Source organism: Tupaia chinensis, unplaced genomic scaffold, assembly GCF_000334495.1.
Source record: "Tupaia chinensis unplaced genomic scaffold, TupChi_1.0 Scaffold000451_2, whole genome shotgun sequence".
Taxonomy (NCBI): domain Eukaryota; kingdom Metazoa; phylum Chordata; class Mammalia; order Scandentia; family Tupaiidae; genus Tupaia; species Tupaia belangeri.
The window spans coordinates 1,349,403-1,364,454 of NW_006159958.1; the positions used below are offsets into that span (position 1 = coordinate 1,349,403).

The window sequence follows — 15,052 nt, forward strand, 5'->3', positions numbered from 1 at the left end:
TATATATATATATATATGAAACTAGAAATGGAAAATTATTGATAACATGCATGATTAAGCCACTATGCAGTTTATTCTAGATGGGAAACCACATTTGGTATGTTGTGATAATGCTTAGGGATGAATGTAAATTAATTTATTTAAAAAAAGTTTCAGGAGAAAAAAATAAAACACAAAAACTGTTTTTATCGAAATTTTTAAAAAATACGTATTTGATGACTGCAGTAAGCTATATAACCCCATCTAGGTGCTACTTTATGGTATGTTCATTCTACTCACTGAGGTTTACGCCTAAAGTCAGACTTGTGTTCATGGTTATGTATATATCAGCTGCACTTGCTACTGGAAATATTTAGACTAACTATCAGCGAATAAATTAAATGGGGAAAAAAGGCATAGAAAGCAACCATGGATACCAGAGACAATGTGGGAGGAGGGTGGGACATGGCAGATGGTGAGGGATAGGGAAGCAAGGATGGCCAAAAAAAAAAGAAAAAGGCAAAATATACAGGAAATAAGTGGAAAATTATTTGTTGATAACACGTATGTTGACGTGCTTGACTAAGCCAATATACAGTGTACTCTGGATGGGAAATCTCATTTTGTATATTGTAATGATGTATAGTGAATGAATATAAATAAATAAATTTAAATAAAAAGAAAAAATGCCTTTCAGAGGACATTTATTGATACAGACTAGAAATAATATAATGTAAAAAATCAAGCTAATTAATATGTATAAATTCATTTCCATATATTAAATGCTTTATGGAAACACTGAGTCTCCATGCCTAGTGACCTCTAAGGGAAAAAAATGAACATATATAATATCAGAATGTTTCAAAGTTGTACCTGAGTGAAATTTTTCATAGTAATCTTCCATGGTACTTCCAAAAAACATAGAGCTCCACAGCTTCGGGCTTATTATTCAGGCTCTGCTATGTGATTAAAACACTGAACCTGCAGTAGGAACCACAGCCAAGCTGCAGTGCACAGAGATACTCCATGCTGTTTACTGAGGAGCCGGATATTCGATGAGATCGTTACAACTTTCCTTAATGATAATATCTAGAAACCTCAAGTAGTCAGCCCTAATTTTTTATCTGGTTGTATTGATAACTTTCATTAATCTTGAAATGTATAATGTCTTAGATTGAAAATTCAGAAAATATGGAGTTCAGAAAACAAAAGGCTAAAGTGCTTATCTTACTGCAGTAAACTGTAAAAATTTTAGTATATATCAAGTTCATATTTACCATGCATATGAAAAATCTTCCAAAGGTTCAAGAAAAAAAATACATTATGAAGAAACTATAAATGGATTTGAACTTTTTGGACTATAATAAACTCACACTTTAATTCTACTTTCCCACAAACTTTTTGAAACCCCCGTACATGTACATATACATACGTATAAACACATACATGTATGCCCCTACCCCACTGCCATGTACACATGCCATGAGTATCTTTTTATGGAAACTGGATCAAATGTGTATTGTCTAGTAAACTGTACTGGGGTCAGCAGATGGCATAATGGTTACGTTGATGTACTCCCATGTAGTTGACCATGGTTCAAGTCCTGGACCCGGTGGCTTAAACTCACTCTAGGTATATGTGCATGCATGCCCAACATCCCAAGAGAAGAATGGAGGAGAAGGGAATGCGGCATGGTCATCCCCCCGGGGGATGATTTCTTGCTTTCTGTCTCTCTCTGTCTTTCTGGTGAGCATACGCGCCCTATGGTGAAAACCTCTCAAAAAAAAAGGCAACTATATTTTTCCTATTTGAAGTAATAGTTGGAATATGTGTCTAAGTCAATTAATACAACTCTTCAATGTCATTTTAAAATGTTATGACAGAGGCCAGCAGGTGGCATGGTGGTTAAAGGCATTAGATTCACACATGGCCAACAGCAGTTCAAGTCCCAGACCTGGTGTCTTGCTTTCTCACTTTCCCCTTCTCTCTCTGTCTCTCTCTGGTCAAATTTTAAAAATAGTAATAATAACAAATAGAATAAATGAGTAAACATTTGTTTAAAAAGTTACGACATCCACCATATAAAGGTGCTACAATTTAATCCAACAATTCAATATTCCACATTTAAGAATTTCCATTGTTTGGCCAGGCTGAACATTCTTCTGCCTGGATCCTTTGGTATGGACATTCTAAAATGTTCCCTTAGGATAAATTTTAAGTCAAAGTGCTAGGTTGGTCTCAATTTTTAAAAGTTTTTCCTTTGTGGTTGATATATAACCCTATAGTTTTATATGTTTGCAAATAGTTACAATGTCAGTAAAAAGTGTGACTCAAACTGTATAGTCGGCTACGTGGGATTCAGATTTTCTGAATTATAAAACATAGAATCTTGTATTTTAAGTGAAAATTGATTGTACATTATTGAATTGTCATATGTACATTTAAAAACTAGAAGGAAGAAGTGTTTCCTACTTATACCCCCCTACTAAGTACAGCTAAAAACACTGAACATTACATACAAAACAAATATAAAAAGACTGAGAAAGAGAGAGAAGGTAGACCAGCTAGGGATCTCAGGACTGTCTTTTGGCTTCTTATATCCTAAATTAGATGCTGGAAAATCCTGAGCCAAGAAACACCAATACGTACCCATACACAAATACACAAGAACAACTAGTTCTCTCAAGCTACAGGACCAAGAAAGGGTCAGCCTGATAAGACACAAAACTGTAGACAATAGCTAGTCTACCTTGGGAAAAACCATGGGGAAAAATAGTTAGAAGAAACAAAACAATTTTTGTTTAATTTTTGAGAAACTTTTGCTATAGGGTACGTGTGCTCACTAGAGAGACAGAAAGAGAGAGACAGAGAGAGAGAGAGATAGAAAGCAAGAAATCACCCCCCTAAAAGGAGACGGTCACGCATGAATCCCTTCTCCTCCATTCTCCTCTCAGGATTTTGTGTACACATGCACATGCACCCAGTGTGAGTTTTAAGTCACCAGGTCCAGGACTTGAACCACATCAACTACGTGGGAGTCCAGTGGCATAACTATTATGCCATCTGCTGGTTCCAAAAATATTTTTAAAACTTTTTACCCCACGTTCATCAACAAAAGGCAAGGAGGGCCCTAGACTTCCAATATCATGTGCCCGTAAGAAGGCACCCCAACCCTGTCCCATGCCACAGTGGTGTCAAAAAAGGAGAGAGAGCTGGAACTTTCACCCCAAACCAGCAATAGCAAGGTCTCCCACTCCCCCACACCCCTCACACCCGCAGCCACTGGGCCTGTGGAGACTTGAGGAACCTGGATTTCCACCGATATATCGCAGGAACAGCTTCTGTCCCTTCCCTGCCATGACAGTATTAGAGAAAGCAGAGTAGGAAGCCTGCACCTTCACCTCGGTCAACCTGCCATAGAAGACCCGAGACAGAGTAAGTAAAGCACAGAGTTTATTCGGGCCCAGACACACAACATCCAGGCTGCCCCGGATGAACGTTACAAGGTTTCACAGATTTAAGGAAGAGTCATGAATGGGGAGAGAAAAGGAAAGTGTTCAATAGCTCAACAGCTGGATGGGCTTGGGGAACCCGCGAGAGCGATTGCGAGATTGTGTGATGTCCTTCTTCAAGCTTTCCTCCTGCAATACGGGCTCAGTTAAGCAAACTTTGGAGAGAGGGTTAAAAGGGAGTGTTTTCTCCTTTGGTGGGTCCATGCTATAGGCTGACAATGGGGGAACATCAGAGCAAAGTCCTTTCTTGTGCTTCGGTGGAGAGAACGGATCAACGAGGCTCAGAAACAGGCCCAGGTGAGCATTCCCAGGTCACCGTCCTCACGCATTTTCCTTCAGCTGCCTTGACCCTATTTCAAACGGGGCTCTTCACTCTTCTTTTATACTACCTTTCACCAGTAATGAGGTACCGCTCCCCAACCGGCCAGAGTCAGTGAAGTTAGTACTGGGGAACCCTTCCAGCAACCGGCCAGGGTGTCCTCAGAGGCAGCCTAGTGGGAAGCTTGAAATCTCGCTCTCACCCAGTTATAATAAGGGATTCTTCTACTCCCCGGGGTGTCAAAAAGTCCACTGGGAAACTGGCTTTCTACCCAGACATGTCAGAAAAAAGGCGGCACACTCCTTCCCACCCACCATGAGTTCACTGTCAGAGGGAGTCCTTGTAAATAAGACTATTTATTAAGTCCAGAGTCTTCTAATACTGTAAAACCCAAAATGTTTCACAGGTATAGAGATTCAGTTTTGCAAATTGAAAAAGTTCGGGAATTTTGTTTCACAACAATGTGAATATACTCAACACTACTGAATTCTACATTTAAAAATTGGTAAAATGTTCAATTTTATGTTTTTTTTCAATTTTATGTATTTTTTTAAGAGAGATTTTTGCTATAGGGTACATGCACTGCCAGAAAGAAGAAAGCAAGAAATCATTCCCCACACCACAATCCCTTCTCTTCTAATTTTCTCGTGGGATTTTGGGCACACATGCACGCACACACACACACACACACACACACACACACAATCCTGGCATGAGTTTTAAGCTGCCAGGTCCAGGACTCCAACCAAGGTTGATTACAAGGGAGTCCAGCGATGTAACCATTACCCCATTTGTTGATCTCATGTTATGCATTTTCTACTAAGTAAAAAATTTTTTAAAAATATCAATACTAATCAAAAGTGAAAGATTAATTATCATGCCATACATTTAACTGTTCATGCATTCATTTCTTTAAGATACATGAAATAGTAGTTATATATTATAAAACAACTAAAAATCATACTAATAAACCATGTTATTTTACTGCCTTTCTGAAATAATACATTTGAAACTTAATCAATCCATGCCTATTCTAAAGGTGAAAGAAAAACCTACTAAAATTCATAGCATCTCTTAGCACAATTTACATAATAAAACTACCCAAGTGCTACTTTTTCTAATACAATGATAATAACATTTAATGATTTGGAAAATCTAATAGCAAAACTAGACATACAGATACAGAAAAAAATACTTTCTCTGAGGAGTTTCTTAGCAGAATATAAATCAAAATAATTAAAGGCAGAAAGTGATTTTCTATTTGGAGTTTCACAGATCAAGTGAGATCTGACAGTTATATATAACTAACAATGTAAATCTGATAGTTATTCATAAGTTATTGAAATTTTAATTTGTATTATAAAAACTGGAATTTAACATATTGCATTTAGTGCAGAAGAATCATGATAAACAAAGTATTTAAGTGGTTCCATTTTGCTTCTGAGAAGTAAAACCTTTACTATTGTTTTGAAGAACTCTGATTTGAAAAGTGTATCCATCCCCCGGAGGAAAAATAGGATGATTGGTTTAAAGAAAGCTGTCTACTACAGTTTAAAGAATATGTTTAAAGAATGCTGCAAACTACATTTCCCTCATGAAGAGTCACAACACACACATTCACATTTAAAACTGAGAGAAGTACATGGGACCAGCAGTTAGCGTAATGGCTAAGTCGCTGGGCTCCCCTGTAGTAGACCGTTGTTTGAGTCCCGGACCCGGTGGCTTAAAACTCATGCCAGACACATGTGCGTGTGTGCCCAAGATCCCGAGAGGAGAATGGAGAAGAAGGGATTGCGGGGTGGCCATCACCCCCCTTTCTTGCTTTCTGTTTGTCTGTCTCTGTCTGTCTGGCGAGCGGACACGCCCTATAGCAAAAACCGCTCAAAAAAAAAAAAAAAAACTGAGAGAAGCACAATTGAAAGTATCTCTAACTTTGACTCATTGTTTTCCACACACACACATATATAAGGTCCGCGGCAGGGAGTGGAGGTCCGGGTCTCCAACAAGCTGCTCAGGGGTGCTGCAGTCCAGAGGTCACCCTTCTGTAAGGGGCTAGGGAGGCACTCTGGAAAAGATGACTATAGAGCAGAGCTTACAGCTCTCTGGTCTGTGAAATAATTCTGATATTTACATACTCCACTGGGTCTAAAATCAAGGGATATTAAAGGACTAAACGGGGACTAAGTTAATAACAAGAAAGGGGACTGTGAAGGTGACTTGGTTGGCAGAGTGTTAGACAAGGAAAGAATGAAAATGAGTCAGAGTAAGCAGAGAATGCAAAGGGGATTCTCCGTAAGGCAGGTAAAGGATAGCCAGACAGAAAGAGGTGGGGCCTGAGGTTAATAAGGCAAGAGAAATTCGAGCATGTAGGAAAAACTCAGAAATTTTCTAATTTTTCCTTACTAAAATGGAACAAGCAGACAGAAGCCATTTACTGGATTCCTATTTTAGTCATTCAAAGACTCTTAGAACGTCTTCAGATGAATGCTCTACGGTATAGGGGTTGGGCAAAATTCAAAAAAGCCCCTTGGGATGGAAATCAATCCCACAAAGATGATATTACATCTTGAAACATTAAAACTGCAGGAGGAAACCATTTCTAAAGTGCAGTAACAGGTGAAATCGAAGTCAAACCTTTTCTTGGATGAGCCTTTGAAGATGGATCCCACAGGACAACATGGCAGTGAACAAGGTCAACATGTACTGCTGTACTCTGCAGATGGCCGAGGCCAGGGAGGTTATGACGGAGTTCAGGCCCACCTTCTCAATAACATTCTGGAAGGCAGTCGGAGAATGACGGGTGATCCTGCACAAGGCCTGCAGAGACAGGACAACGGATGTCAGACGACTCCAAGTGCATTAGCCGTTCCTCTGAAAGACGACCCAAGCTTCGGTGGAAAGGCATAGGAGGTGCTCACCTTGCTCCTTTAGTACGTATTTTGGCACAAGTTGGAAATTTCCCACAAACATAAAAACAAAACAATAATTGGAGACCAGCAGTTAGCGTAATGGCTATGTCACCAGACTCCCATGTAGTTGACCAAGGTTCGAGTCCCAGACCCAGTGGATCAAAAACTCACGCCGGGCACATGCGCGTGAGTGCCCAAGATCCTGACAGGAGAATGGAGGAGAAGGGATTGCGGCGTGGCCATCCCCCTGGGGTGTGATTTCTTGCTTTCTGTCTTTCTGTCTCTCTGTCTGTCTGGCAAGCACACATGACCTATTCAAAAATTTCTCAAAAAAAAAAATAATAATAATATAGATGCCAGTAAAAGCTGAAGTTGTTTTAAAACACTAGAGACTATTATAATCATTAAATTTACAAGTTAATTCAAAATCTATATAGAAAATGTTCCCGTTAAGTAATTAAACGTATTAATAAATACCTTCTTTGTACAGACACTAAAGTAAGTGTTTAAAAATTATTATAATAGGGTGGGGTCAGCAGATGGCATGGTCGCTAAGGGTGCTAGACTTCCACATGGCCGACTGTGGTTCAAGTCCCAGACCTGGCGGCTTTCTTTCTCTCTCTCTCTCTCTCTCTCTCTCTCTTCTCCCCCATCTCTGGTCAAATTAAAATAAGCAAAGATAAATAAAATAATTTTTAAAAATTATAATAGGTAATATTTAGTGCTTACTGTGTGATGAATACTATCTGAGAATATCTGAAGAGGATCTAATTTTATTCTTCGGACAATGAATAAGAAAAGTAGTGGCAATGTCCTCATTGTATAGATTATAAAACTAAAGCACAGAATATTGAAGTAACTTGCCCAAAGGCATATAGCTAACAAGTAGTTAGAGTGGTTTTTCTGTAAGTTTGTTTCTTCCATGAGAGGGCGTGAGAGGGAACCCCATCGGGGCCTTGATGCCAGTACCCACCCCCAGCGTCAGCCAGCCCCAGGTCATGGGCACACAATCAGGGAGGTCTCCAGACACAAACCTGGAACCTTCCCTGACCGGTTAGCCTCACACAGCACTGCGTTTTACCTCTGCACTGCCATCCAGCGCCAATCCTTGGCAGTGTTCAAACAAAACACAGAGATGGCCATATTCCATGTGCATGTGGGAGACCCCAAAGAGAGAAATAAACTTAAGCCAAAAATAGTTTTGTAAAACATTAATTAAGCCAGTCAGTGGCACAGAGGTCAAAGTGGCTAGATTCCACATGGTCGACTGCATGTTTCAAGTCCCAGACTTGGTGGCTTGAGAAACACACCAGGTGTATGTCCAAAATCCCTCAAGGAGGGAAGTAAAGATGAGAAGGACTTGTGGCATGACCGCCCACCCTACACTGTGACCATCCCCATGGTGGGGAGGGGTGCATTCTCCCTTTCTCTCTCTCTCTTTCTCTCTCTCTCTCAACTAAGTATGCACACCTTCTGGCAAATTAAAAACATTAACTTTAGGGAGCCAGCAGATGGCATAACGGCTACATCTCTGGACTCCCATGTAGTCAACCGCAGTTCAAATCCTGGACTCGGCGGCTTAAAATACACTGGGCCATCTCCCCTGGCAGGGTCGGGGTGAGTTCTCGCTTTCTGTCTATCTTGTCTCTCCACCAAGCACATGTGCCCTATAGCAAAAAATCTCTTTTAAAAAAATCATTATAATTGTCATAGAATTTATTATTAATTTAATATAATAATAAATTTAATATAATAATATAATAAATTATTAATTTATATTTTAAACAGATTTATAACCTTAATTAATAATGAAAAGACCAAATATAAGACAACTTGTTAGATACATGATGTCAAGAAAAGGAAAGGAAAAGAAAGAAGGAAAAAGATACAAAAGGTTTTCAAAAATATTTTCATTTTCTCAAAAGTCTTAAGGATAAAAAATTAACCTTTTATCTATTTTCAAGAATGAATTTCCTGTAGAAGTTATTTCTATCAATAAAATAAGGAAAATAAGTGTAGATTGGTATAAAACTCAATCTTCCTCCAAAATTAAACACTTAAAAGAAATGTTTTTACTTAATCCTAAACCATTTTTGGCAATCTTTAAAGAAAATGTTAATCTGATGGTAAAAAAAAGGTAAATATAGCTACTATCAATGAAAATCTACAAGAACCATCTCCAGTTGCTGTCTCTTGAGAGTAGCACTGAGAGGTGGGACGTGGAAAAAGAATCTGAAACCTTCTCTATCTGTGTTGGTCAAAGTTTTTTTTTTTTTTTGGGGGGGGGGTAGAGAGGTATTTTCACTATAGGGCGCGTGCACTCACCAGACAGAGAGAGACATAGAGACAGAAAGCGAGAAATCACCCCCCAGGCGGGATGGTCACACTGCAATCCCTTCTCCTCCATTCTCCTCTCGGGATCTTGGGCATGCACGCACACGTACCCGGCGTGAGTTTTAAGCCACCGGGTCCGGGATGCGAACCGCGGTCGACTACGTGGGAGTCCAGCAACATAGCCATTACACTAACTGCTGGTTCCCGTGTGTTGATCAAAGTTTTGAAATAAACTCATAGTATTATTGTAATACTTTTTAAAGATAAATTCCAATGTAATGGCTATATTCCATTTTTTAAAATGCTTTTGTTATCAGGTGCATGCACTCACTGGACAGAGAAAGGGACTGACAGAGGGAGAGAAAGTGAGAAATCGCACCCCAGGGGGAATGGCTACACTGCAATCTCTTCTCTTCAATTCTCCTGGGATTTGGGGGAAACAGGCACACACACCTGGCTTGATTTTCAAGCTACCAGGTCCGGGACACAAACCACAATTAGCCATATGAGAATCCAGCACCTTAACTACCACACCACCTGCTAGCCCCCTACATTGAACATTTTTAAGATTATATTGAAATAAATATTTACAGAAAAGTTTGCCGCCGTGATATTGTATGTATTTGCTGCTCTTTCTGAAGTAAATGAGTAAATAAAATGTACCAAAAAATAAGTGTTTGCAAAACACTAACGGTAGACTGCTGCCTAAAATCACTGTCCCTCTTCCTGCAGTATGTGACACATAAAATTCTGTCTTACTAATAACTGACCGCATTTCAAGCATATACCAGTGATTTATATTCATTTAGAGATAGTCACATAAGAATAAAACAACTCCATGCAATAATTGAACTCAGGCCAGCTGGCGGCATAGTAGTTAAAGTGGCTAGATCTCGCATGGCCTCCTGAGTCTGTAGAGTCCCAAACCTAGCAGCTTGATCAACATGCCAGGCATGTGTTCAAGTGTGTCCAAAATCCTGAGAGGAGAATGGAGGAGAAGGGATTGTGATATGGCCATATCTCACAGAGGGTCCTTTGTCACTTTCTCTCCTTCTCACTCTTCTCTCCTCTCCTCTCTTCTCTTCTCTTCTCTTCTCTTCTCTTCTCTCTCTCTCTCTCTCTCTCTCTGTTTTTCTTTCTTTCTCCAGCGAGTACACTCATTCTATAGAAAAAAATAATTAAATAAATAGATAAATAAACAAACAAACTCTTCTTTGAGCATCTTTCAAATCACAGTATCATCACTCCTCTTTCTTCCAAGAGAGTTACAAAGGGGTAGGTTAAACATCTTGATTAAGAAAATATAAAAGTGGGATTCTTCAAATCAAAAATCCAAATTGTGTGAGTTTTGGTAGAAAGGTAGCAGTAATATCTGAAAATAGGAATATGAAAAATCAATTCACTAAAAAATACACTGATTAAAAAAGTTCTGATTAAAAAATCAGGAGAGTTTCATAAACTTACTTGTAATAAATCCAATAAAATTGCTATTTATAAAATCAAAACAGAATGGTTCCATTATTTTCTTAACCCAAGTATCTTTTTAAAAGAATGTATTAAGTGATGTCCCTTAAGATCACACTGTAACGAGAATTTTTCAAGCAAATTAGAATTCTTCCAACAGAACTTCAACACAGCAAAACAGTAAGTCTAATTAGCACTGTAACAATTCCTAGAGGAGCTCACACAGCAAAACTAACCTTCTATTTATATAAAATCCCTACCCAATAATGGGAAGTTTCTTAATAAAGGATTTTTCCACACTATTTCTGAATATCGGGTTGTTGGAAAAGTCCTAATGTGTTTTTACACAGAAGAATATGTCATGATTTTGCTTACGTCCTAACAGTATTCAAAGCAATGAAGGGAGCTAGAAGATCATTTTAGAGCAATAGAGGTTTTATTTTCTGAATTAAAAAAAGATCAAATATCAAATCTGATCTTATGTAATTTTGTTTTAAAATTTTATTTATCAGGACCAGCATTTGGCATGGTGATTGGCTGGGAAGCTGGAGTGCCACATGACCAACCATGGTTCAAGTCCCGGGCCTGGAGGCTTGCTTTCTCTCTCTCTGGTGAACACACATGTCTTAAAGCAAAATTTAAAAGATAATAATAATAAATTAAATAATTCTTTTAAAAATATATTTATTTACCAAAACAGAGTTTGAGACTACATGTTAATACTGGAAAAACAGTTCCAGTTGAAAGTTCACTTTACAATTTACTTCAAAAAGAACATTTAGTATTACTTCCAGATTTCGATTTTCTTAGTCTGTTCTATAACATCCACCTCTACGAAACAGACTAATTGAAAAGTGAAGCCAGCATATCTATCAGAAACATGAAACAAAAGAGAGAGAGAGAGAAGCATGAACAGAATCATCCAGGAAGAAAAAAATTAAGAAGCATTTCTTTTTGGTCTTTCCAATGAGTTTCTGATGTTATATGAAATTACCCCAGGAGCTTTCTCAAACTATACACAGGGGCTCATCTGAACCATGAAAGATCTTAAGATGCATCAGCATATAGAAAGGGGATGGAGATGGAAGAGGAAGTAGTCGATCTTGTTTGAAAAGCCTTCCGCAGCTCCAGTGAGAACCAATGCCCAGTGTACTTCATTTTCTGATCCCTTTTCATCTTATCACTTCAGTAATTACGATTACTCCAGTTACTTCCCTCATAGGAGCAATTTTACTCACTCTGACACTATGCGTTTCTCTTGTTCCCCTATGCTTCCTTTAGAGAGATTCCCTATGATCTCAATAATTCTAAGAATCATTTTCATCTAGTTAACACATTCTCAAGTCAGGTCCACTCCCTCCAACTACCAATGATACCACTCCTGCATGGAAGGACACATTAGTCAATCCCAGCTATACGAGTGTTTTTCTAAAGGATCAATGATCTAGAGCACAGGGTCTCAAACATCAGCAAGCAAAGTCACCTGGAGGCTAGTTGAAATGCAGATCACTAGGCCTTTCCTCCCAGAGATTTTTTTTTTCTTTTTTGAAGCACAGTCACCTGGAGGCTAGTTGAAATGCAGATCTCCAGGCCTCTCCTCCCAGAGATTTTTTTTTTTCTTTTTTGAAGCAATTTTTGCTATAGGGCATGTGTGCTCATCAGAGAGACAGAAAGCAAGAAATAACCCCACGGGGGTGGGGGGTGGTGGCCACATTGCAATCCCTTCTCATTCATTTTCCTCCCAGGTTCTTGAGCACACATGTACATGTGCTTGGAGTGAGTTTGAAGCCACCGGGTCCAGGACTCGAACCACAGTTAGCCATGTGGGAGTCCAGTGATGTAACCCCTATGCCATCTGTTGGCCCCCTTTCCAGAGATTCTAATTCAACAGGTCTGGGTTAAGGCCAAAAAAAACTACCCATTACAGTAAGTTCCCAGGTGATGCTGATGCTCCTGGTCTGCAGACTACAATGATGTAGAGCAGTCCAGGAACCAAGAAATCATTCAGAGAAATGAATCAGAAAATCAGTGACAGGCAGCAAAGTGGAACAAGGAGCAGATTACTGCCTCAGCACAAGCAATGCTATCCTTCACCTGATGCTCATTCATTTGGTCAATAGATACTTACTGAACACTTCCAGTGGGCTCCTATCCTCCTAGAATGGATACTTTAATAGGAAAGACTGTGCACACTAATTTAAATAAATGAAGTTGTACTCATTGTCATAAGAGAAAATATGAAAGAAATTATAGTTAATCATAGAGAGAAGGGGAGAAGGAGAAGGGGAGAGATCACTTAACTGAAGAGGTGACACTTAAGCTGCGACCTGAAAGATAAGGAGTCTCCTGTGAGAAAGGCCAACAGAGGGCATCTTAGACAAAGGGTACAGCAAGGAGAAAGGTCTTGAGGCATAAAAATGCTTGAAAATTCCAAAAAGTGACCAAAAGTTTAATCAAAAAACAGCAAGTGAGAGAATGAGTGTTACAGTATGGGCCAGAAAAGGAAAGCAGGAGCCACATCATGCAAGATCTTAACGGTAATGTTAAAAATTCACTTCTGATGACCACATGGGGACAGTAATCTTCAGAATATATTCCTAGATGTGTGGGCTCAGGAAAAAATAGAGTAGGAAGTCCAGCTCTGTAAGATATCCTGCTATGGTTTGGATCTGGTTTGTCCCCCAGAACTTCAGGTGCTGAAAGCAGAGTCCACAATGTAATGGTGTTGGAGAAGTAGTAGAACCTTTAAGAGGTGGGGCCTAGTGGGTGGTGTTTGGGTCATGGGGCCTGGCCCTCATGAATATATTAATGCCTTTTCTTGGAAGGGGAGGAGTTCTTACTCTCGCCAAGAATTGGACGTCATAAAAATAAGATGGCTGCCCACAGGTTCTCTCTTAATCTTTGCAAAAAAAAAAAAAAAAAGAAGAAGAAAAAAAAAGTCCTAATTTGTAATCAACAGATCTAATATCAAACTGAAAGAGAGATAAACAATATACTGTCCCAGATTTGAAGGAGTTTACAATCTGTAAGTCATTATAATAAAATAAAGTAAGCCAATACAACTAATGTTCTAAAAGTGCTAACTGCTTAACACATTAATTATGACCTAAATCTGACAGCACTTGTCAATTCTCAACTTCTACATAGTGCTTCAGAGAAGTGTTGTCAATACTCTGGGGGAAAACATGGAAAGCTATTTAAACGAGTAAGCAGATAGGTAAGAGGAGGAGCCGTGATTTTATGAAGCTCACTCTGTGTGGACAATAGAGGTGGTGGAGCATAAAACTAGCCTTTGGAAGATTAGGAAGCTACGCCAGTGGTCCGGGTGAGAAACGGTGGTGGCCGGGATTATAGGGGTAGTGATAGAGCTGGAGAACGGGGCACACAAATCTGAGAGATGCTTAGGAATTAGAATCACAGAAAAGAATTGACTATCTGATTGTAAACAATGAAGTGGAAGGAGTTAAGACAGGGAAAAGTATCAAAATGACTTCTTGGCCTTTGCATTCCTTAGGCCATAGTCCCTAAACCTCCCTCCTCCCAGTGTCAGTATCTATGAGTCTGAAGAACAGGGTGACAAGGGAAAAGAGTGTTAAGCTAAGGAGGAGTAAAGAGAAAAGAGTGTTAGTGGCAAGGATATGGGTAAGTAGAGGGTAACCCAGGGAGGCAGCCAGAGCAGATAGGAATTTGCCACACGAAGAGACTGAACAAATCAGAAGACATGTTGAGAATAATGGGAACCTAGTTTATCTCTGAGAAGGAACTTACAGGCATACAAAGAAGGATGGCTAGAAGAATCCCAAGGTATTTGATTAAAATTAGAAGTATAGAGAAGAAGGTTCCACATGGCTCCAGCGAATTAGATTTTTCAGGGAATGAAGATTTCCTACTAATAATTCAGCCTCCAACAAACGAGCTAGCAACGGATCTAAGAACACCGTACCTAAACATCCAAATACTAATAGGATTAAAATATTCCCCAATATCTACTGAATCTTATGCACCAGCGATCACAACAGAACAGCAAAGAGATTCTAGATCACCTCTGTCTGCTTGCTCCTGAACATTAAGGCTGAACTTCAAGAATTTGAATGAAACATACCATCCATCAGATGACAAGAAATCACCACCGGATCACGAGAAATATGGGAAAACGAGAAAATACCTCTCCTCCAAGGGAAAAGAGTAACTCTTCTTCATCCACAAGCAGTTCGGTAAAAATCATGGAAATGTCTGATAAGGAATTTAGAGCATTCATAATGTCTAAGCTAACAGAGATGGAAGAGAAGAGAGACAATGAACTGCTAAAGAGAAAGGAGAAAGAAGTCGACGAGTTCCAGGAGATGAGGAAATTCTTGCAAGATCTAAAAGGAATTGCACACTTTACAAAAGACTCAACCGGAACTGCTAGAGATGAAGTCTATAATACAAGAAGTCAAAATCTCCCTTGAAAGTGTTAAAAGCAGACTAGATCATTCAGAAAATAGAATCTCAGATATAGAAGAGAAAATGACTGGCCTAGAAAAATCCACCAC

General features: G+C 39.2%; 1 protein-coding gene across 2 annotated transcripts in view; it reads right to left on the minus strand.

Annotated features, from left to right (window-relative positions):
• ULK4 (unc-51 like kinase 4) overlaps positions 1 to 15,052 on the minus strand; it is a 685,490-nt gene that overhangs the window by 523,911 nt on the left and 146,527 nt on the right. For both annotated transcript variants that reach the window (XM_027774534.1, XM_006155390.3), the window contains one exon: positions 6,445 to 6,627. In XM_027774534.1, coding sequence (XP_027630335.1) covers positions 6,445 to 6,627 — 183 coding nt within the window. The remainder of the gene's footprint in view (positions 1 to 6,444; positions 6,628 to 15,052) is intronic.